Source organism: Macaca nemestrina, chromosome 18, assembly GCF_043159975.1.
Source record: "Macaca nemestrina isolate mMacNem1 chromosome 18, mMacNem.hap1, whole genome shotgun sequence".
In the NCBI taxonomy this organism is placed as follows: Eukaryota; Metazoa; Chordata; class Mammalia; order Primates; family Cercopithecidae; genus Macaca; species Macaca nemestrina.
In genome coordinates, this window is record NC_092142.1 from 15,230,776 (window position 1) to 15,255,438 (window position 24,663).

At 47.4% G+C, this 24,663-nt stretch overlaps 1 protein-coding gene across 8 annotated transcripts in view; it reads right to left on the reverse strand.

Annotated features, from left to right (window-relative positions):
- The window catches only part of LOC105467728 (pyridoxal dependent decarboxylase domain containing 1), a 60,247-nt gene that overhangs the window by 1,918 nt on the left and 33,666 nt on the right, over window positions 1-24,663 (reverse strand). For 7 of the 8 annotated variants that reach the window (XM_071084153.1, XM_071084150.1, XM_071084155.1 and 4 more), the window contains 15 exons: window positions 20,307-20,391; window positions 19,359-19,407; window positions 19,105-19,206; window positions 17,558-17,683; window positions 14,100-14,150; window positions 10,191-10,254; window positions 7,935-8,023; window positions 6,838-6,943; window positions 5,011-5,182; window positions 3,896-4,014; window positions 3,479-3,600; window positions 2,520-2,612; window positions 2,345-2,441; window positions 1,350-1,454; window positions 677-909 (listed from right to left, as the gene is read on the reverse strand). In XM_071084153.1, the coding sequence (XP_070940254.1) occupies window positions 677-909; window positions 1,350-1,454; window positions 2,345-2,441; window positions 2,520-2,612; window positions 3,479-3,600; window positions 3,896-4,014; window positions 5,011-5,182; window positions 6,838-6,943; window positions 7,935-8,023; window positions 10,191-10,254; window positions 14,100-14,150; window positions 17,558-17,683; window positions 19,105-19,206; window positions 19,359-19,407; window positions 20,307-20,391 (1,613 nt within the window). Of the gene's footprint in view, window positions 1-676; window positions 910-935; window positions 1,258-1,349; window positions 1,455-2,344; window positions 2,442-2,519; window positions 2,613-3,478; window positions 3,601-3,895; window positions 4,015-5,010; window positions 5,183-6,837; window positions 6,944-7,934; window positions 8,024-10,190; window positions 10,255-14,099; window positions 14,151-17,557; window positions 17,684-19,104; window positions 19,207-19,358; window positions 19,408-20,306; window positions 20,392-24,663 lie in introns of those variants that run through there. The other variant, XM_011717404.3, reaches the window with a different exon arrangement.

Genomic DNA, 24,663 nt, shown 5'->3' on the forward strand with positions numbered 1-24,663 from the left:
AAGGGAGAAACGGGCTTGTGGCAGAGGACAGTCGTGGACAGTCGCAGCCTTGCCACAGCTCAAGTGGACACAGTCCTTACTAAGTCTCCAGGAAGAGCAGTAGCTGGGGAGGGTTTCTGATGCTCTTATTTACAATCCCACAAACACTGCTTTCCTTCAAGCCTAGCAGGCCCGTTGTATATTGCAAGTTGATCATAGTAAAGACCGACTAACACCGACAGCAAAGGAAACGGCCAGTCTCACCTCTGAAGTGTCGCAGAGAACCTGGAGAATGCTAATGAAAAGCTGTTTGACCAAAAAGTTGCCACGTGCAACCTCATCACTTAGGCTTATGTTTAGAAAGAGCAAGGGTCCAAGTGGTAGACACTTGAAATTCGAAGTGTTTTTTGTGAATAAAAAGCGTTTGTTAACTTAGGAAAAAGTGGTATTAGGACAGCAACAGTTCCTGGTGGTTCTACATTTACAGGAAGTTAGACAAGCCGACTGCCCTCCTAGAAAGTCTACCTTTCAGGCACATAATTGTGCCAAAATCCCAGTGAAGCACGAATAACCGTAATTTATATTAGTATGTGGCACAGTTCACATTTCCAATAGAACTTCATCTTCCCTGAAACAATACTCAGTACAGTCTCAAACCACACGGTGAGTCTTATCTTAAGCTCTCCGCTCCTTCTACCTGTGGGTGGTCATCTTCTGGGTGAGGGGCCCCTTTCTGGAAGGCCTCGCTCCGGCTGGCGTGCTGAGGGCTGGGAGCCCCTGGGTGTCCCTCAGTGCTGCTGGCCTCGAGGGTGATCTGCTCCGGCCCACCGGACAGGCGCTCCACCTTTTCTAAGTCTTCAATGTGGCTGGCTGAGCTGGTCTCACTCAAAGCATCTGAACCTCGCAGGGACCTCTTAAAAGGCTTCTGGCCTACAGAAAGGGCAGACAGACCGCGCCGAGGCTCAGTGAGGAGACTTCCGCAACACAGGCTGGCTCTGCGACACATAATTGCTTTACTCTGGACACGGCTTCAGCAGAAATCTTTACTGGCTCTGAGGTGTGTTCAGAGATGAGAAAACCGAGAGCTGCTAGCGTGACACCAACATGCTCCCCAGGCCAGGGAACTCTCAAGGTCATCTTCGTTAGGAAATGCGCAGGAGGGTAAACACCACAGTGACAATGTCATCTTTCATTGTTTCATTAGCATGCTACCGAGGGATTTCTTCAAGGCTGAATTCCACAGCCACCAAAATGGTTAAAGAGATGGCGGTGGTTGGTCTTAAATGAAGAGAAATAGACGTCTGGAGTTCAAGAACCCAGAAAACAAAGGAATACCTGAACTCAGCGTGGGCCGGGGGGGGGGCACTTACCTGGAAGCCTCTGCTTGGTGCGGCTGCCCGAGGGCGTTGGAGGCGGCGTGACTCCTGCACCTTGTGCTTTGTAGACGTATATGGGTTCCGTGGACTCCAGAGAGCCTGCGGGAGAGGAGAGGGCTGGGTGGAAACTACAGGCACAGGCCGCCCTGGAAGACACCACCTGCCCTCACATAGCCTTGTTCCCCAATAACCTCTTTCCAGCCACTGAGCCTGCCACAGACCGGTGGACACGAGAGCACTTATGAATGTGCTGAGAGCTAGAGAAAGCCGCCTCACAGGGCCAGCACTGCCAGCACTCGAGTGCCGCATGAGCGCACCCGGGGAGCCAGGCCCAACAGGGAAATGTACTGTAGCCACAAGAAGTGGGTGCCTCTGCTGAAGGCTAAGGCTTGGGAGATTAGAAATCAGATAATCTTTTGCTTTCATGACAATGGAGTCATCGTTTCCTGGGGAAGAATGAAGGAAGGGGCTCAAGTGTAGGAAATTACTTCCTCGGTAGAACAGGAAAGGAGTCACAGACTGTTAACACCCTCCCCACATTCCAGCGGCTGGAACGCTTGCTGGCTGCCTGGTTCAAAATAAACTGTGCCAGCGCTCCATGCTTCAGTCTCTGCATTGCCGCTTGCAAAAGCCGTCCTCTGCTGGCGCAGAACACACGTGAAGACAAGAAGTATTAACCCTGAACCAAAGTGCCCAAGACACAGCACCCTGAGAGTCTGCACGGCTGAGTAGGCGCATCCTCATGGCCTCGCGGTGGCAACAGCTGCGGAGAGCAGGGTAGCTGCTTCCCTGCTGTTTCAGCCGCCAGGGTGTAGGGGGAGGAGGGCAGGGCACACCAGACCTTGTCTTCTCAGATGCCCAGCCCACATCCAGTGATGAAGAATGGGAACCAGGCCGGGCTTCTTAGTGCGAAGAGTGTTGGGACCCAAGGGCATCTGGTGAAACCTCCCAAGGTCAATGAGACCCGGGTGGCGGCTACGCCATCCTACCTGCTGTCAAGTTAAAAGTTCTTCCCTTCTGTAAAGCCTGGACCGGAGAAAACCAATTCAGCACGGAGCCCACTACAGGGATCTGCCGCAACACCCCCTGCAAGACAGAACCAGTGCTCAGGGTCACCTGGCCTCGCGGCGGTGCCCCCAGCCTGCTGCCCGTCGGGGGCCTCACCTCTTCCAGAAGCCGTTCTTCATTTGCCTTCTGCAGCTCGGCCTGAGCTTCCTGAATGCCTTTCCGAACCACCTCTGTCATGTTCTCCAGAAGCTGCGGTTAAGACCAAGAAAGGCATCACTTGTTTAAGCTTCTCGCCTGGGGCCCAGAAGAGCTAGTAACATGGCACTGAGGGAGTATTTCAAAAGCAGGTCAATGAAATCCTGCATTGAAATGCCGTGTAAAAAAAAAATAGAAAATCAAAGACAAGCGGATAAAATGCTCACAGAGGCCTAGGCAGACACACCTTGGTGACCAGCCTCATTTGGTAGGTATTCTTGAAAACAGTCATAAAGTCAGGCTGGGAAGAAACCTCAAGGAGTCCACCCAGGAAGGAATGAAGCTGGCTCCTCGGCCACATGTCTCTCTCCTTTTACAGCACTCTTACCTTGGTCCCTCTTCTCTCCTTTTGAGTGATTTTAAGGAAGTAATGATGTTTGGAGGATACCTGACCAGCCTTCTAGCCTGGTCCTCCACACTAAGGGACCCACAGCAGTAGGTCTGTTCCTGGTGGGAAGTGCTGTAGGGAAGGGGTATGGGGGGAACCACACATAAAGAAGGCCCTGTTTCATTCACCCTGAGGACACAGCTCCAGAGCGGAAGTCCTCCCTGACCTTGGCGGCAGGGGTGAATGTGTCTGCCTGTGTGTCCAGCTACCCGCCCTCTTCTCCAAGGCGGGGTTACTACACCGCGTGGCTATGTGGATCTTTCCCCCTGAGCTTGTGAGATCACTGGGGCATGGGCTGTCAAACCCACTTGGCATCCCTGACACCTGGCACAAGACCCAGCTTACAGGAAATATTGACAGACTTTAAGAGAGGATGAACAGACATCCCAAGGGCAGCTCCTTTCCTCGTGACCCCCGCTGTTTGGTGGGACAAAACTCGGAAAAGGAATGAACACTGATGGGTGCTACGGACCCTGGAGTTCTCCTCTATCTCCCGGGCTGTGGCCGCAATGGTCTCCACGAGCTCAGCCACGTCCATGTCCTCGCTCGCCATGCCAACATAAAGGCAGCTCTTCATGCTCTTATACTCAGGGCCTGCAAAGGAAATGAGACAAACTTGGCTTCCCAAGTCCTCTGTCATGGGTGAGACGTGGACCTGCTCTCCTGTCCAGTGGCCTGGCCACACACAAAGGGGTCTCCTCCACGGAGATTCTAAGGACAGAGAGAAAGGCCTGGCAAGGCTGCAGAAGGGGAGGGAGGTCTCAGAACCGCACCTTCGCCCGGAACTCAGCCGGAGAGATGCTAACCCGCCAAGAGATAAGCCATCTTCTTTAAAGCCAGTTAGCAAATGTCCTTCCAAACCTCACAGCTGACTTCTAAAAGTAATTACCTATTTTAAATGTTAGGTCAGATTCCAGTTCATTTAACTTTTTCAGGAGTCCAGCGTGGATTTTTTCCCCTTCAGGATCTGATTTCAAGCTGCTCTTATCATCATTAGCATGTTCATACCTAAAATAACATCAAACGACAGCATTTCAGCCTGAAAGATCAGTGTCTCTTCTGATACAGGATTAGGGGTGGAGTAGAAACCTCTAGATATTAGCAAGACAATGGAGTGGAACCAGTGGGCAAAAGAGCTACTCCGAGTGTCTCCAGACCAAACTTTCAGGAAGGCCACAGGTGTATAGATTGCCAGGAGTAAAGAGAAAGTCACAGGAAAGCCTTTTTTTTTTTTTTTTTTTTTTTGAGGCAGGGTCTCACTCGGTGGCCCAGGCTAGAGTGCAGTGGCATGATCTTGACTCACTGCAACCTCCACTTCCTGGGCTCAGTTGATCCTCCCATCTAAGCTTCCCGAGTAGCTGGGACTACAGGTGTATGCCACCACCCCTGGCTAACTTTTGTAGAGATGGGGTTTCGCCATGTTGTCCAGGCTGGTCTCAAGCTCCTGACCTCAAGTGATCTATCCTCCTGTCGGCCTCCCAAAGTGCTGGGATTACAGGCATGAGCCACCATGCCCAGCCGAAAGCCTAAGTCTTTAGTTCCATGCAAGGTCTGGAAGTCTCATGTGCAATACAAAAAGAGGTTTGCCTCACCTCTGAAGGCGAGAGAAAGCAGCCACAGGACTGCACCCACTGAATGAGAAAGGACAGGGGAGTTCTCTCTCCCCAAGAGCTGGGTTTTCTCTTACTGATTTGCAATTCTCTATATGCCCTGGATAGTAACCATTGTCAGTGATCTATACCTGTCTGCATCTTCTCCTAGGTAGCTGAGAGTCGGCACATACAGGCAGGACATTCAGCAACTCCCCTCCCTGAGTGCCATGGTGGGCCGAATCACCTGCTTGCACTGTGCTTTTGTAAATGCCCAGAAAACTGAGTTGCATTTTTGTTAAGTATATTGTGACTACACAGTCATCTTGGATTTCTAAGGTGGTTCACAAAATGACCCACCCGTGTTCTTCATACAGAAAAATCTCTAACATCAAGTGGCAGGCCAAGACTTTACCTGACAACCCCTATTCCAGGCCAGTTAGGGTCATCAACATATAGGAGACCTGCCGTTGCTTCCACTTCCTGCTTGAACTCTTCACGCAACTGGAGCGTAGAGCTCAGCACTGGCAGTTTGCTTTCTATGCAGGCTACGAGCTGATCCACATCCTCTCCCCGCGTTCCTAAAACTGAAGATGTTCACAAAATGTCAGAGAAATGCTCACGAGATGGCCAATGACAAGAGGGCAGGGCTCTCTCTTCCACTACCGGGAAGGTCAAAAGCTTGAGGTACTCCAGTTACCTGGAGCCGTGGAGATTTAAAAACAAAGGCACTCAACCCAGACATGGAACAATTAGGGTTAGAAACGACACAGCTGGCTGTAGCAGGCGTGGAGTGTTTCCCTCACAGATGTGGCCCACAATGACACACTCCAGTGTTAGAAATCACTCTTCCCACAGCAAGCCTACTTCAGGCAGGCTGGAGACATCACACCACGGGTTCAGCATAAAAAGCCAGCCACAGACTCTATACATTCCTATGACGGAGAGAAAGGGAAGTACTGTGGTGGGCTGGTGTCCCCACAGGAACGGCAGGGAGATGGGGACAGTGCCGGACCTCAGGGCTCACTGGCTTACTTTTGCAGTGTTAGAGACCAAGCCTGTAGAGCTGTGGCCAGGCAATCCTTATAGTGGCCAGTGCTTTGGGAAGCTGAGGCAGGAGGATCACTTAAGGCCAGGAGTTTAAGAGCAGCCTGGGTGACATAGTGAGACCACGTCTCTATGAAAAATTAAAAAAAAAAAAAAAATAGATGTGGTGGTGCTCGCCTGTAGTCCCAGCTCCTTGGGAGGCTGAGGCAGGGGACTGCTTGAGCCCAGGAGGTCGAGGTTGCAGTGAGCTATAGTCAAGACATTGCATTCCAGCCTGGGTGACAAATGAGACCTTGTTTCTAAAAAAAATAATAAAAACCAAAGCACAGACCCCCAGGCTTCATTCCAGACTCTCTGGAGGTGGGCAGCCACTGGTGTGTGTAAAGCTCCGGGTGACTGTCACGTGCAGTGGGGAGTGAGAACCCTTGCAGTGGGAAACCGAAGATCACAAGACATCAAAATACAGGAATTCCGACCTGGCCAACATGGCAAAACCCCGTTTCTACAAAAAATGCAAAAACTAGTCCAGCGTGGTGGCTCGTGCCTATGGTCCCAACTCCTCGGGGACTGACGTGGGAAGATCATTTGAGCCCAGGAGGTCAAGGCTGCAGTGAGCCATGGTCGCACCACTGCACTCCAGCCTGGGTGACAGAGCAAGACCCTGACTCAACAGCAACAAAAAAGGAATTCAGGTGGTGACTTTTTTTTTTTTGAGACGGAGTCTCCTCTGTCGCCCAGGCTGAAGTGTAGTGGCGTAGTCTCGGCTCACTGTAACCTCTGCTTCCTGGGTTCAAGTGATTCTCCTGCCTCAGCCTCCCAAGTAGCTGGGACTATAGGCGTGTACTACCAGGCCTGGCTAAATTTTTGTATTTGTAGTAGAGACAGGGTTTCACCATGTTGGCCAGGCTGGTGTCGAACTCCTGACCTCAGATGATCCGCCTGCCTTGGCCTCCCAAAGTGCTGGGATTACAGGCGTGAGCCACCAAGCCAGCCAATTCAGGTGACTTCTGAATTCTCATTCTGATTCTAATAAGTTACATGGGAATGCTAATCTACCTAAATTTAGCCCAAAAGAAAAGAAAATGCCCCTCCAAAAAGAGATGCTAATGACTCCAGGAGAACGGAGTATCATAAGCGCAAGCCAATCCACCCAGCAGCCCCAGAACAAGAGCAAGGGATGTGCGAGCCTGGTTACCTGCTGCCGTCATCAAAGGGCTGAACCGCACACAAGTGCCCTCGGCTTCCAGATCCATGACCGTGAGGCCACTCGCAGGCACCAGCTGCTTCAGCTGTTCTCCCAGCTGTGAGGAGGACAAAATGAACACCCTCCTGTCACGAGGGACTCAGAAGTCTTAAGGACCCACCCTCATCCCCTCAGCCCCAGACCAAAGAGGCTCCCGGAGAACTGGTTCCTTCTCATCTTTTGACTGTCTCTGAATACTTAGAGCAGCTTTTTAAAAACAGTAAATTTTGTTTTTTTCTTATTAATACGAGTTCATCGTAGAAAAATTTAGGAAATACAGGTAAACAAAAAGAAAAAAAATAACAATGACCCACAACACATTACTAAGGGACACCCACTGCTGACATGTGGTCTACCCCCAGTGTCACTTCTCTGAGTGGCAGGTGGGGTGTTGTAGTTGTTGCCATAAAACAGGCTACTCGACACTGCTTAGTAACCTGCACTGATGCATTTCGTTTATGATGACCAGTTCCCTTCTGTGTGAGACATTCAGCTCTATGGTCTCTCACAGCTGTGCTGAGCCCCAGCATGGGTGTACCAGGACTTACCCGCCAACCCTGCTAGGCTGGGCGTGTCCAGCATTGGCTAGGACCGCTGCTGACGCCATCCCACACTGTTCACAACACACTTCAGACTCAAATCCTAGAGTTACTATCCAGTGCCCAAAAAGCTACCGAAGCGCAGGCCTGGCTTCACACCGCCAGCCGCAGATGCTCGGCAGACTCTGCCTGGGGCTCCCGGCTGTGCTGCCCGGGCTCACCAGAACCCACCGCAGCTGCCCTGCAGCCCACATTGTGCCTGTTATCTCACAGCCTTATACGGCAGCAAGGAAAGTGAGGGAGCAATGCCGGAAGGACTTGCCAGAGGTGACCCAGCTCGTGAGGCGGTAACAGAACGGGGAACAGAACCCCAGAGCAGGCCCAGCACTGGCAGGGCGGCTCCTCCTGTGGGCCTCAGTTCCCATACGGGAGCGTGCGTCACCCTCACCAGCAGGTGGGGTGGTGATGGGCCAGGACCTGAAAGGAAAGGCAGGCAACTGCCATTCTCACCCAGCGATTCAGCGCGTCACACGAGTGCCTCTCCCGGCCAACTGCCGAAGGTGTCATGGTGGGTACTGGGACAGCTTTAAACACCGGATCTGACACCAAAACACAGAAAGGCAGTCACTCCCAGAAACACAGCTGACCAGAAACACCCTCCCAACCCCACTTCATTCCCATCCCAATATTAGCCCGAGGGCACTGCCTCGTATTACTGAATTCTCATGTATTATCTGACACAAGGGCTACGTTTCTTTTTCCTCATGATCTATGTGACACTTGAATACATTCACATAAAACAGAATGATTAATTTCATTTTTGAAAAGGTTTGCTTTCGAGGGATTTCAAGAAGAAACAGCAGTTGTTGTAAGTGAGTAACCAGTCTCCCAAGCACCGTGTGAGGTCTGTGAGTGCCACGATCATCCAACTAGGCCTCACAGTGGGTGCCAACCCATGCCAGGCACAGAGCCCAACACTTGAGACAGAAGGCAGGTAAGGTTTCTGTCATCTTGGAGCTTACATTTTAGTTGAGGAAATGGACCATAAAGACAGAAAATCACTCCATGTGGTTGTTAGTGTCACGAGAGAAGCTGGGGGCTCTGACAGAAAATGATGGAGTCCCTCAGGCAGGATAGGCAGGGGAGGCTCTCTGAGGAGGGGGATACTTAGTAGAGACCAAAATGGTGAGGAGGAGCTGGCACCAGAAGGGAGAAATGTGTTTGAGGCAGAGGGAACACCGAGTGTTACGCCCGTGCAGTAGGAAAGGGCAGTGTTCCTGCAGCGCGGAAAAGACTGGTCTGACTGAGGCACAATGAACGAGAGGGAGAGTGGAAGGGGGGAAGGCAGAGGGGAAGTTGGGGCAGAGTGTGCAGGCCTCATGGGGCGTGGGAAAGCCTGGCCTTTGTTCCACTGAAACGGTAAGATACCCTTGGGCTCTGGGCAGGGAAGTGACACTGATACAGGAGTGCTGGGAAGGGAAGAGCGGGGTCCCTTTAAATGACACAGAAACAGGGAAGGGAAGTGCTGGGGAGAGAAAGGCCGGTCCCTGGCTAGGACTCCACCCCACGGACCTACGTGAGGACAGGCACTCCTGCCTTCCCCTACATGTTGCATTTCCCAAGACCACCCTGGCCCGCCACACCACCATCCTGGGCCTATAAAGACCCTAGTGGGCAGACCAAAGTGGCCGGATGGCAAGAGGAACACATTGGTGGAAAAAAGACACAAGGGGCTGGTCATCGAGAGCAGGCCGGCAGAAGAGCACCCTGACCGGCAAGCCAGCAGGCCATCGGCCAGCGGGATGAGGTGGAGTGCGGCCAGGGCCGCTGACTGGCCCAACTCCAAGGGAAAACGATCTCCCTTCTGGCTCCCCCATTGGCGGAGAGCTACTTCCATTCAATAAACCTTGCACTCATTCTCCAAGCCCACATGTGATCGTGTGATCCCATTCTTCCGGTACACCAAGGCAAGAACCTGGGATACATTAATCCCTCTGTCCTTGTGATAAGGAAGGGGGTCTAACTGAGCTAAAACAAGCTGCCTACAGACGACTAAATTAAAAGAGCACACTGTAACACATACCCACTGGGGCCTTAGGAGCTATAAAATATTCACCCCTAGATGCTGCCATGGGGTCGGAGCCCCACAGCCTGCCTGTCTGTATGCTCTCCTAGAGGTCTGAGCAGCAGCGTGGCACTGAAGAAGTGAGCCGCACCCCCATCACGTGCCCCGTGAGGGGGACAAGGGAACCTTTCCAGTTTCAACACCATGTGACTTCCACTTATAACCCTCACTCTGCCAGGTGGAGAATGGTCTGGAATGGGTTGTGTAGAACGTATGAAAGTCAGAGATCAGTTGAGAGGGGACAATGGCCATCCAGGTAAAAAAATAATGGTGCTCTGGACTAGACTGGTGGCACCTGGGACATTCTTTAAAGATACAGATTCCTGGGTACAACCTACTGACTCAAAATATGTGGGAAGTAAGGCCCACAAATCTTTATGTTCAAGCAACTCTTTCTCAGCCATTCCAGCCCTGGTCCAGGGACTGGCATTTGGGAACCCCTGGTTTAATCACCGCAAACTATCAGCAAAATGCTAAGGCATTTCGGACTGAAGTTTTCATGAACATTATTACATTTTTCTGAAATGCTGACTGAAGATTTTTCGCAATAAAAATATTTTGAACTATTTAACTTGGAATGGTATCAAATTCAAAGCCTTTAACACAGATATGAAAATAACCCTCTTTTAAAATTCACTGACCTGAGTCTGGTAATTCCTGGAAAAATCTGAACACCACTACTGGGGAGCTGAGCTCATCTTCCACCTGGAAGAATGGAAGTCTCATATCACCAAGTAATATTAAACTCCAGACACCTTCAAAATGAAATGCTGAGTTCAAAAACTCGCTTAGAGATGCTCTATTTGTAAATAAACACGCTAAAAAGTTCAGAGATTAATTTCAGTTGCTAGAAAAACAAAAATCAAATGTTCAGTAAAATTTTCAAAAATAACTATGAGCCAGCCCCTGAAAGCACACTGTGAATTATAAGATATCTGACACTGGTACAATGAAATTAAAGCATGGGGAAATTTTAATAAGGGATAAACATAGGTCTAACATTAAAGATTCAAATCAGTAAGAAGCAGTGAAATTAGACTCAGTGCTGAGAGAGCCCATGCTTTCAAGAATCCCAGAAATTATGCAAGATTTATTGAAACAAACTTTTTTTTAGAGATGGGGTCTTGCTATGTTGTCCAGGCTGGTCTTGAACTCTTGGCCTCAATTAATCCTCCTACTTTGGCTTTCCAAGTGTTGGGATTACAGGCGTGAGACACTGTGCCTGGCCAACTACAAGTTTTTATACTCACAGGAAAAAAGAGGGGGAAACAAGTACTTTCTTCCCCTTTGTAAAACTTTTGGAACAAGATGCAAGTCCTGCTGGAGATGTAGACAAGCACAGCTGAGAAGTGGATGTGTGTATTTTCTAATATATTTACTTATTATTAAAGACAGGCCACAGACGACTAACTTCATTAGTGGGTTTCCTAACAGTTGAAGACATCCACTGCATTATGTATTATGATAATCCAGCAGCGAGTTCCTGTTCTGCATCAAACAGTATACCCTGACCTGGTCAAGCCATGGGGTCAGGGTACCATAAGCAGCCATGTCCTTGGCCGGCTCTGTGGTACTACAGGGGCGTGTGGGCGGTCCTGGGGGAGAAGATCTCTAAGCATCCAACAATCCCAGAACTACAGCTCTAGTCATAACACTTCTGTTCCAAGGCTCTTTGAGTGTGATGACTCACTGGTAGGGCCTCAACAGGAAATGCTAACTTGGAAAGGCAAGAAGCAGCGGCCCAAGATCTTTTCTACTAACTTTTCAAAGGACCGTGTGGACAGGATTCAGATCAAGCAGGATGCGAACTCAAATCTGCCAGTTATTTACGGGGCCAGTCCTGTGCTAAGTGCCTTCACATCCATCATCTTTCACTTACACAAATAAAACGTGATACTTTTAAAGGTATGGCGGCAGCGGGGCGGGGGGGGTTGCTTCATATTTAAATAGGGGGGCAAGTTCAATAAGCAAGTAGGAACAAAAAGGCAACAAAATAATCCACCCATTCTCCCATCCTCAGCTAGGAGATGGCAGAGTGAGGTGAGTGCCAAGACTTCTATGAATATTATGATCATCTTTTCTTTCTTTGAACTCAGTGGTCTCAAATGTCAATGTGTGTGAGAAATACGACACAGGGTTAGAGACACTCCTGGTTCTAGCAACGTGATAGACTGAGTGGATACTGAAGCTGTCAATTCTGAATATCTGAAATACTGGATTAAATATAACTAAGAACCAAAAAAAGGTTAAACCATGGCTGGGCTCACACACACAAAAAGGTGAATCCACACAGAGGAAACAGAAAGACGACTGTCAGCTGAGTGGCAGGGGATGGGGGCATGTCTGGGGCCTGGCACTGGGCTTTCAGGGCTAGAGTCTTGGGTGTTAATGCCCAGGTGAGTGGTGAGTCTGTATAAGGCCTTTACAAAGCTTCTATAGGAAAGACAAACAGATCTGATTTCAGATAGTAATAAGAGTGATGAAGACGACCCAAGGGATGGAGTGACATCTGACGGTGGGAGGGTATCTTAGGGTGGTCAGGAAAGGCCTTTCTGAAGAGGTGAGATTTGAATTAAGATCTGAAAGGTAAGAAACCAGCCATTAGAAGAACTGAGGCTGGGGAGGCTGGGCGCGGCTCACATCTGTAATCCCAGCACTTTGGGAGGCTGAGGCGGGAGGATCATGGGGTCAGGAGTTCAAGACCAGCCTGGCCAACATGGTGAAACCCCGTCTCTACTAAAAATACAGAAATTAGTGGGCATGGTGGCGCGTGCCTGTAAATCCAGCTACTTGGGAGGCTGAGGCAGGAGAACTGCTTGAGCAGGGAGCCAGGAGGCGGAGGTTGCAGTGAGCCGAGATCGTGCCACTGCACTCCAGCCTGGGCTACAGAGCGAGACTCCATCACAAAAAAAATAAAAAGAATTGGGGGTGAGGGGGTGGGAAACGGTGTTTCCAGGCAGAGAGAACAGCATGTACATAGGAGACTGTTGGGAGGGTTAAATGAAATAACGCATGTAAAGTACTTAATACCATGCATGCATTTCACAAGCAGCAGCTGGGACGGTGGTGATGACGGTGATGACAACAATGACTCACAGACCGTAACACCTCATGGTGTTAGCCAATTATTGTATCCTCTACTGAGAAAACAGCCATTGGAAGAAGGGACAGAGCAGGCTTTCTGCCTGGGCCAGCGTGGCCTACAGAGATGCTCCAAAACAACTGGTGATTAGCACCACTGGGTTCCCCGATTTGAGAATGAGGGAGCAGCGATGACTGAGGAAAAGCTGAGTGCGCTCAGCATGGCAGGGGCAGGAAAGCAGACAGGCCCAGCACTGCCTGGATTCCTAACAGCTTGTTCAAGCGAGGCCATAATTTGCTTCTCTGTTTGCAATCAGAGGAGTCCAACCAACATACTTTGACAGTGGAGCTCACAGGCCTGGAAAGAAAATGACTCAATGTCACAGGGTGACCCTGTGGCACTGCTCAGAGTAGGGCCCAGGCCTCTGAACTTAGATTCATGCCTTCTGCTTTTCCAGTGGTCCACTTCCTCGTCCAAGGCTTGAATCCCCCACTGAGCTAGAACTCGGGTCAACTGGCTCCAGACTCCCACTCAGAAGGCAGAGTAGACACACCCCCTTCAACAAAACCATGTATTTTTTTTCTTCCTTGAGACAGGGTGTCTGTCACCCAGGCTGGAGTGCAGTGGCACAATCTCGGCTCACTGCAACCTCTGCCTCCCGGGTTCAAGCAATTCTTTCACCTCAGCCTCTCCAGTAGCTGGGACTACAGGTCTGTGCCACCACGCTCGGCTACTTTTTGTATTTAAACCAAACTATGTTCTAAAAGAAAAATAAACTCTACTGACTTGAACCCCAAATACGCTCAAATGTTAGTTGTAAACTTAAGCATACCTTGCAGAATTGTCAAAGAAACACTCAGTGAACCTATTTAAATCAGAATTTGACATATATTTCCTGAAGTTCTAAAATACAATGAAGCGAACCACAAAAACAATCAAACCTGAACTGATCCTCATTCTCTCCTAAATCCTTATTTCCTTGTCTAGTTACGCCTAGGGAGCAATCTCTGTTGGATTCACTTCAGGAAGGTATCAGAAGACAAGAGCAGGGCCATTTCCTTTTCCCTTTCTCCCGCTTCATGCAAATGAAAACTGATGGCAGAAGGTTTCAGAAAGAGAAGCCCAAAGCATTCTGAGGCACACAGTGAGTTTTCATTTTGGGAAGATGAGTGTGCCCAAGGCCTTGGGCAGCTGAAGTCAATGGTGTTTATCTTCGTGCAATTCTGAACTTTAACACAATAAATAAAGTCTATGAAAAGCACCGTAGGAATTAAACATTGTATGGTTCAAATTTCTTCGCTTCAGGCTCACTGTATAAATATAGGCAGTTTGTTGTTGTTTTCACTGGAGCTGACACAATTCCACTGAAATGTGGAGAAAATCATTCTAAAGTTCTAAAATCATTCTAAGTTGCCGAAGTTTAAAAAAAAAGTTATGTTTTGAAAACATATGAAATTATATACTATACCAAGATTTTGATGTAATTCACTTTCTTCAAACTTTCCTGCAACCGCTGACTCTGCAAATGACAAAAAATAGCACGTGTAATCAAACGGACACGGATCTGAAGAAGTGGTTTTCCCCAGGGGCTGCGGAGGTCTGTGAACACGGATATCAGGCAAAGTCACCTGCGACTTGGTGGTTTCTAAGTTCAGCCACCCATTTTTGTATTTCAACATCTGTAAATATTCACCAATCTTTCATTTAAAAGTTACATTAGTAATTCAAGAAAAGCAGTTTCTAATAAGACACAGAAATCTGTAGTATTTGCAATGTAAGTCTGTCTTTCATTCAAAAGCTACTGAGTATAATGAAACACGTGCAAGGCACAGTACCGAACACTGGGGGAGACCAATGACAAATGAGAGGACACAGCGCACTCAAGAGCTGGTGATAAGAGCACGATGCTGCCACTTACCACCTGCAGGACTACGGGTAAGTCACTTCATCTGCCAGTCACCAGCTATTTAAGCTGTCTGTGCTTCAGTTCCCTCAATCATAAAATGGGGAGGACAGTATGTATCTCGCTAAGCTGTGAGGATTAAATGAGTTGATATGCAATACAGCAAGTGCTTAGGAAGGCGGTCTAGAACGTAGTGTCACTAATGTCTCAATCCCAGGTCCCTCATCACTAATCGTATCTAACTCATGGGATTGGAGTACATTCATTAAACAGACACTCACTGAGTACTGGACAGTAGAAAGCCCCTCAAGAAATTCCTTTTTTTCTTCAAGAAAATTAATTCTGAATACACTGTCATGAGTGGAACTTACATTCTAGTGAAGCTGCAGGATCAAATGAGATGATGCATGAAAGTACTTCGTGGTGCCTGACACTGAGGTGTCAATAACTACTGAAGAAGAGAAACAAGAGAAGGAAGAGGAGGATGAGGAGGCGAATGCTGATTTGCGCTCTCAGGAAATGTACGCTCCACTGGGGACTCTAAGGCATGGCTATATACAGATGACCATGTCTGCTAAATGTCCATGCAGTTTAACACATGCATTTAGCCCGTGAGTCGGCAGCAGGACAGCATTCAATTCCTCAGAAGCATACGGTTCTGCCTGCAGGAAGATGCCAGAGCTGTGCTGACCTCAAGGGTTTGGTAGTTAATGGCATCATTCTGCACTCATAGCCAAGGGGAATTGAAAAAATCTCCGAGTGCCTAAACTGTCTCTAAATTAAGTTATTAAGGCTTCTCTTTCCTAAGAACCACATCTCAAGAAGTGAGCTAACAGCACAGTGAGACACTTTTCAAAAATTGCACCGCTTCTGTAAACATAATGAGCATCCATCTTTTTTCTTTTCTTTTTTTGAGACAGGGTCCTACTCTGTCGCCTAGGCTGGAGTGCAGTAGTGCTATTTGGGCTCACTGCAACCTTGACCTCCTGGGCTCAAGTGATCTTCCCACATCAGCCTCCTGAGTAGCTGGGATCACAGTTTTGCGCCAATACATCTGGCTAATTTTTGTATTTTTTGTAGAGACAAGATTTCGCCATGTTGCCCAGGCTGGTCTTGAACTCTGGGGCTTCAGTGATCCACCTGCCCGGGCCTCCCAAAGTGCTAGGATTAGAGGCATGAGCCACCGCACCCGGCCCACAGCATAAATCTTAAAACTACTGAACCATCCTAACATATGATGAACAAAGGGACTACTGCTAGAGCACTATGAAAATACTTGTTTTTCGTGTGTGTGTGTGTGTGTGTGTGTTTTAGATGGAGTCACCCAGCCTGAAGTGCAGTGGCACGACCTTGGCTAACTGCAACCTTGCAACCTTCACCTCCTAAGTTCGAGCAATTCTCCCTGCCTCAGCCTCCTGAGTAGCTGGGACTACAGGCGCCTGCCACCATGCCTGGCTAATTTTTGTATATTTAGTAGAGACGAGGGGTCTCACCATGTTGGCCAGGCCAGTCTCAAACTCCTGACCTCAGGTGATCCGCCCACCTCAGCCTCCCAAAGTGCTGGGATTACAGGTGTGAGCCACCGCACCCGGCCACCTATTTTTCTTAAATATAGAAATGATACTTGAGGAAGTGCCAACTCCCCAAGAATATATTTAAAACAAAGATTTCAACCCACGTGCATAATTTACTATATGAACAGACACTACAGAAAGAGCTCTCCTGTATTAATTCCTCAAGCCATCCTGGCAATCCTGTGTCATACATATATTTCACAGGTAAGAAAACGGTGACGCACTTCTGAGCTTAGGTAGGGCTCAGCTCTAACCCTGAGTAAATATGACCTTGGTTTTTTTTTTTCTTTTTCTTTTTTTTGAGATGGAGTCTCGCTCTCTCACCCAGGCTGGAGTGCAGCAGCGCGATCTCGGCTCACTGCAAGCTCCACCTCCCGGGTTCACGCCATTCTCCTGCCTCAGCCTCCCAAGCAGCTGGGACTACAGGTGCCCGCCACCACACTCGGCTAATTTTTTGTATTTTTAGTAGAGACGGGGTTTCACCATGTTAGCCAGGATGGTCTCGACCTCCTGACCTCGTGATCCGCCCGCTTCAGCCTCCCAAAGTGCTGGGATTACAGGTGTGAGCCACCGCGCCTGGCCTGTTTTTTTGCTTTCTAAATGCTACAATCTGAATATTTATGTCCCCACAAAATTCCTTTGTTGAAACCTAATCCCAAATGAGTTGAGGCCTTTGGGAGGTGATTAGGGCATGAGGATGGAACCCTCATGAACAGGATTAGTGACCTTCTGAAAGAGGCTCAAGGGACTGTGTTCACCCCTTCTGCCATGTGAGGCCACATGCAAGGTACTATCTATGAGGAACGGGCCCTCACCAGACACGGAATCTCCTGGCACCTTGATCTGAGACTTCTCACGTCCAGAACTGTAAGCAATAAATGTCTGTTGTTTATAAGTTACCCAGTCTAAGGTATTTTGTTATAGAAGATTGGTCTAAAACACTGAAATATAGCATAATTATGTATTTTTCACAATTAGAACACATTTAAAATGGAGAGAGAATTAGAATTGTCCCCAAGAGCCCTGCAATTTGGGAACCCAAGCCAGCTGGTTTTCAAAATATCCATGCCCTCCATAATCACCCTGTAACCTTCCCATTCCTTCGCCATAGTCAGTCAATTAAGGGGAACATTTGCTCCCCACCCCTCCACCTTTTGCACCCTTCTCCACTCCTCAGAAGTCATCTGTGACTTCTTTTCTGATCCCATGCTGACAATGGTGTTCCTTTTCATCTGATTTCATCGGCACACAAATGCTGGGACAGACAACCCAGCACTTTCTCCCAGAACTCTGAACAAGAAAGATTTACATGCAGGGCAGTTAGTCACTGGCTCACAAGACAGTCAATCCAGACAACAACATTCTGGACGGAAGGTACAGAAATGAGACGTTTTTCTATCTCTGCTGTGGCCAAAGAGTCTTTCATTTAAATGTCAGGCTTCTACTCACCAGTTGACAGGCATGCTTGATCCTCTCCACAATCCCATCAAGTCCCAAGTATTGTAAAGACAACCACAGAGGCAGGGCACGGAGTTTGTCTGCGGGCTTATTTGATGTAAGACCAGCAACTAAAGTCTAAAAAAGCCAAAAGAGGTTTATTAATCAAAACCATTGCAATCTCATAATAGAACTAACCACCTACCATTTGCTACCACTTAGTATGGGCTAGATGCCATACTAGTCACTTGGCTTACATTTTCCATTTGATCTTTCAACAACTCTTAAGAGCTAAGTATTCCAGGTAACTTCACTCAGAGACCTCGGTTTGTCCAAGGGTTCACAGCTCAGGAGTGGCAATGCCAGGAAAAGCCAGTAGAAAACCCAGATGGGTCACATCCCAGAACCTAGGAGACTCCCCACTTCGAAAGTAGCTCTGAGCATCCTCAAACACCTGGCCATTATTAGCTGAGCAAGACAGCAGACAGTGTTTTAGCAGAAATCACTTAAACCTTATTTTGCATGCTGACCTATATTATCAAGAACCACACTATTTTTTTTTTTTCTTTTCTGTGACAGGATTTTGTTTTCACTCTGTCGCTCAGGCTGGAGTGCAGTGGTGTGATCATAGCTCACTGCAGCCTTGATCTCCAGGGCTCAATCAGCTCCCCCGCATTAGCCTCCTGAGTAGCTGGGACTACAGGCTCACACCACCATGCCTAGCTAATTCTTTAGTATTTTTCTATAGAGATGGGGTTTCGCCGTGTTGCCCAGGCTGGTCTCAAATTCCTGGGCTCAAACCATCTGCCTGCCTCAGCCTCCCAAAGTGCTGGGATTACAGGCATGAGCCACCACGCCTGGCCCACAACTACAATTAAAAAAAAAAAAAATGTGGTCGGGTGCAGTGGCTCACACCTGTAATCCCAGCACTTTGGGAGGCTGAGGCAGGCAGATCACTTGAGATCGGGAGTTCAAGACCAGCCTGACCAACATGGTAAAATCCTCTCTCTACTAAAAATACAAAATAAGCCAGATGTGGTGGCACATGCCTGTAATCCCAGCTACTTGGGAGGCTGAGGCAAGAGAATCACTTGAACCCAGGAGGTGGAGGTTGCAGTGAGCCAAGATCATCTCACCATTACACTCCAGCCTGGGTGACAGAGGGAGACTCCGTATCAAAAAAAAAAAAAGTTGCAACTTATTGGACAATATGGATCAGGAGGCTTAAAATTCCCCCACTCAGTCATTCCACATCTGGGAACCTATTCTAAGGAAATAATTAGAAATACAGAAAGACGTTCACTGCTTCACTATTTCAGTAACAAAATCTGAAAACATCCTGCGAGTTCATAAATGGAGAATAATTAAATTGTGACAGAATATTAGGCAATCATAAAATGTCACTAAAAAAAGTCTCACAAGTTTCTCTTTTAAAAAATGAAATAGAAGTGAAATTATGGGTATTTTTCACTTTTTCCTTTATTTTTCTGTATTTTGCCCCCAAAGCCAGTAATGTGTATTAGCCACACCCACTCCCTCCCCAGGGAGGGGAAACTGACCAAGGCAGGGTCATCGTGTTTATACAGTGTCACTGCAGGAACAGCTGGCAAACCCAGCCACGGGCCAGGAGTCATCGTCATGCTGTCGCATTTGGTTGCAGCCTACCAAAACAAGAACAACTCTTCATTAGATTATCAGAATACACAAACCCAACACCCTCCTCCGTTCATAAAAACTGTGAAGAGCTATGAGGGACTGAGTGATTTTAAATTCCTTCTTAAAAACACCAATATTCAGTAAATCAACAACATACCAGCACTGATGAGGAGACATAACCCAGAGCCAATGTTGCCAGATTCACACTGGAAGAAAAAACACCAGCCTAAGAACTAATTAATGTTGCTTATTCACTATGTACTTAAAAAAATAAAGGTTGTGCTGTTGCAAGTTGACACTTAAATATCTTTTTAATGTGTTATTAGCTTTTATAACAGCAACAGAAGATGTGCTTCACACAAATGAAGGAAAATCCTGAAAATGCACTTTAATAAAAATGTGTCTCAGGAACTAACCCTGCTCATTTAGTATAATGGGAGTATTATTCTCTTTCATGGATCTCACTTCCCAGTTATCATTCTTTACTTAGGGACCAAAAAGAAACCTCCCTGTATGATGTGGTGGATATGGGCTACTCTGGCTGCCCACATCGGTTCCCCCTGCTTCTCTTAATGGCCCTCCAACAGCCTTCTGGGGCGCCACCCCCATTTCCTCCAGCAGAACATGAGCTTTGTGGGGAGGAGACACCACTATCTGCTCCAGAGGAGGGCAAAGAACCTGAACTATCAGAGGATTACTTCTCGCTGGCCACAGTGGCTGGTTCAATATGAGACTTGTTAGGACTTCCAGCTGACCACGAAGCTGGAAAGAAGGCTGGAGTTTCTGCAGCTACTTTGCACTGTAACAGGAAGATCTGTCCAGAGAGAGAGGAAACCAAGCCCAGTGCCTGTAACTGGGGGAGCAGAGGTGGGAGTAAGACACTGAATTCTAGTTGGCGTCGTGCCTGAGGCAGTCCTGGCACTGCTCTTCGTAGTTATATGAGCCAGTAAGATCTCTTTCGGCTTAAGCCAATTTGGGTTATTTTGTGATCTGTGACCCAAAGAGCCCTTCGTGATAAATGTCACCAAAATGAGAGCCTGGATGTCCAGTCCTCATGAGGACTCTGCAGGCCCGAATGGAGCCACCAGCCTGACCGCCAGCTTACCCCTCCACATGAAGCCATATGCCATACTGCTCACAGAGTTCTTTCAATCTCCCAATCTTGTCTGTGTGTCCTACTGCTGCAGTTCCTAGGATAAAACAAATCAGGGCATTAAAAGGAACAAATGTTTTCTAAGGCTTTACACCTTAAGCACTTTTATACACACTATCGCCCTAGGAGGGAAGTGACTTATTATATCCCTATTTTATTGATATTTTCTTTGTGGAAGGACTTAAAATCAGTGTTTGCAAGTTGATTTATTACCAGCTTTGAAGAGCATGTAAACTCTATTACATGTATCTAACTGTGTTATTAAAATCTTTTATATACTTATTTTCTATCCACTTGATCTGCTGACTCATGAGAAATATATTCAAATCTCCCACCAAGACTGTGGTTTGTCAATATATACTTGTGTTCCATCAGACTTTTCCTTTAGCTTTCCTTTATATATTTTAAGGTTATGTTCACAAGCACTCATAACTGTTATTTTTTTTTTTTGAGACGGAGTCTCACTGTCGCCCAGGCTGGAGTGGCATGATCTCAGCTCTGCAGCCTCCACCTCCCAGGTTCAAGCGATTCTCCTTGCCTCAGCCTCCCAAGTAGCTGGGATTACAGGCACCCGCCACCACGCCCGGCTTATTTTTTTGTATTTTTGGTAGAGATGGGGTTTCACTATGTTGGCCAGGCTGGTCTCCAACTCCTGACCTCGTGATCCGCCTGCCTCGGCCTCCCAAAGTGCTGGGATTATAGGCATGAGCCACCGTGCCCAGCAGGTATAACTGTTATTTCTTTTAGGAGATTACATCTTTCATCAATATGAAGTCTGTTTTATCCCACACTAATATTGCTATGGTACTTTCATTTTGTCAGCATTTGTCCAACATGAACTTTTCCACCTTTTTATTTTATTGTCACTTCCTGGATTATTTTGATTTAGATATGCCCTTTATAAAAATCATATAGGTGGCCTCATGCCTACAATCCAAGCACTTTGGGGGCCAAGGCAGGTGGATCACGAGGTCAGGAGATCGAGACCATCCTGGCTAAAAAATACAAGAACAAAATTAGCCGGGCGTGGTGGTGGGCGTGAACCCGGGAGGCGGAGCTTGCTGTGAGCCGAGATCGTGCCACTGCACTCCAGTCTGGGCGACAGAGTGAGATTCCATCTCAAAAAACAAACACACAAAAAAAACCATACAGATGAATTTGTTTTTTTTCTACCCAGGTTCTTTGTAATACAGAACATGCATTCTGAAGCCAGCTTAAGCATATTAAGCACTTTCAGCCACTCCCTTGGTAATTGATTACACTATAGATTTTGCTGGGGAGATCCCTTTTCAGAGAGAGCTTAGGTAAAACGTGGAGTCAGGCATTCCCCTAACCATCTTAAATTTCCAGTTAGCAGCAAGCCAACTAATAAGATCTCAAACCCTCACCAACGCCCTCAGCAAACACAGCTAAAGAAAGTGGTTCTTTTGTAAGGTCTATGCCAGGAAAATGGCTGAAAACTTTTTCCCCTCACACCTAAATCTACCTCAAATTAAAAAAAAAAAAAAAAAATCTTAACAGACACATTTAGTTTAGCTGAAACAAGATCAAACGTCAATGCATGGGCTGTGCCCCAGGCTCTTCCGGCAAAATAAAAGCGTACTGCTGTGTGCTAGTGCCTGGGTCGCATTCAGATTCTCTTTTTATATTTCTTGGCAACGTCTGGTGACCAACTCTTGAGATGTGTCTTCTGGCACCTGCAACACAGTCACACTGGCAAGTCACTCAGTCACATGCAAACTGCAGCCCCTCAGTTTATCACGTGATTTATTATGGGTGAATTTCTGTTTTTAAACAACAATAAGGCAGGAAGTGATGGTTTTCCTGCTGGCAATAAAGTGAATACTTATGTGGTTTTTCTATTTTGTCTTTTTTTTTTTTTTTTGAGACAGAGTCTTGCCCTGTTGCCCAGGCTGGAGTGCAGTGGTGCGATCTCGGCTCACTGCAAGCTCCACCTCCTGGGTTCAAGTTATTCTCCTGCCTCAGGCTCCTAAGTAGCTGGGATTACAGGCGCCCACCACCACAACAGGCTAATTTTTATATTTTTAGTAGAGACAGGGTTTCACCATTTTGGCCAGGCTGGTCTCGAACTCCTGACCTCAGGTGATCTTCCTGCCTTGACCTCTCAAAGTGCTGGGATTACAGGCATGAGCCACCATACCCGGCCTAAATAAGCAGTTTTACTGTAGTTTTTTTTTTTTTTTTTTTTTTTTTGAGACAGTCTCGCTCTGTCGTCCAGGCTAGAGTGCAGTGGTGTAATCTTGATTCACTGCAACCTCTGCCTCCCCAGGTTCAGGCGATTCTCCTGCCTCAGCCTCTTGAGTAGCTGGGACTACAGGTGCGCACCACCACAACTGGCTAATTTTTGTATTTTTAGTAGAGACGGGGTTTCACCATACTGGTCAGGCTGGTCTTGAACTCCTGACCTTGTGATCCACCTCCCTCAGCCTCCCAAAGTGCTGGGACTACAGGCATGAGCTGCCAAGCCCGGCCTACTGCAGTATGATTTACATGCAATAAAACTCACTCATGTAAGTATACAGTACAATGAGTTTTGACAAATATATAGAGCATGTAACCACCAATATAATCAAGATTTAGAATACTTCCACCAACCCCCAAATCCCGTCAACCCTACTATAATTACCCTTTCCCCGACTCCTCACTGGCCCTGGAAAATCCTGATCTGCTTCTGTCACTGTAGTTCTTTGCCTTTTTTTTTTTTTTTTTTTTAAAACAGAGTCTCACTCTGTCACCCAGGCTGAAGTGCAGTGGCGCAGTCTCGGCTCATTGCAAGCTCCGCCTCCCAGGTTCACGCCATTCTCCTGCCTCAGCCTCCCGAGCAGCTGGGACTACAGGCAACCGCCACCACACCCGGCTAATTTATTATTATTATTATCATCATTATTATTATTATTATTTTAATAGAGACGGAGTCTCACTCTGTCACCCAGGCTGGAGTGCAGTGGCATGATCTCATCTCACTGCAACCTCTGCCTCCCAAGTTCATGCCATTCTCCTGCCTCAGTCTCCCGAGTAGCTGGGACTACAGGCACTCGCCACCACGCCCAGCTTATTTTTTGTATTTTTAGTGGAGACGGGGTTTCACCGTGTTAGCCAGGATGGTCTCTATCTCCTGACCTTGTAATCCACCCACCTCGGCCTCGCAAAGTGCTGGGATTAGAAGCATCAGCCACCATGCCTGGCCTAGTTTTGCCTTTTATAGAATTTCTTATCAGTAGAATCATCCATTATTGTAACTTTCGTAGAATTTCTTATCAGTGGAATCATTCATTATTGTAACTTTTGAGTCTGGCTTTTTGTATATGCTTTTGAAATTCATTCACGGTAATATGTATGTCAGTAGCTCTATTTACTGCTTAGTTGTCCATGAGCTGAACATAGCACAATTTGTTTATCTGTTTATCCATTCACCAGGTGAAGGACATTGGGGTTATTTCAGTTCTGAACATTTGCATACAAGTCTTTTATTTTTTAGAGAAAAGGTCTTGCTTTGTCACCCAGGCTGGAGTGCAGTGACACTATCATAGTTCACTGCAGCTTTGACCTCTTGGGCTCAAGCAATCCACCCACCTCAGCCTCCCAAGCAGCTGGGACTACAGACGCCACGCTGGGCTAATTTTTTTCTATTTTTCGTAGATATGAGGTCATGCTATGTTGCCCAGGCTGGCCTCAAGGGATCCTCCCACCTTGGCCTGCTAAAGTGCTGGGATTCCAGGCAGCATACAAGTCTCTGTGCGGAGATATGTTTTTATTACTCTTTATTATTATATGGCAATTCGATGTTTATTTTTTTTTCCTAGCCAGTATAGTGACTTGAAAATTCTATGTTCAGCTTTTTGAGGAAGTGCCAAGCTTTTCCAGAGTTGCTGTAACAACGCACATCCCCCATCCCCTGCATTTGACGCTGTATTTGCATTTCACTTGCTCCAGGTCCTCCGCATCCTCAGCAGCATTTGACCTTTTTTCCTTTGAGACAGTCTCACTGTGTTACCCAGGCTGGAATACAGTAGGGCTATCTAGGCTCACTGCAACCTCCGCCTTCCAGGTTCAAGTGATTCTCCTCCCTCAGCCTCCCAAGTAGCTGGGACTACAGGCAAGCGCCACCACACCCAGCTATTTTTGTATTTTTAGTAGAGACAAAGTTTCACCATGTTAGCCAGGCCGGTCTCCAACTCCCAAACCCAGGTGATCTGCCTGCCTCAGCCTCCCAAGGTGCTGGGATTACAGGCATGAGTCACTGTGCCTGGCCTGACATTGTATTTTAAAGAATTTTTTTTTTTTTTTT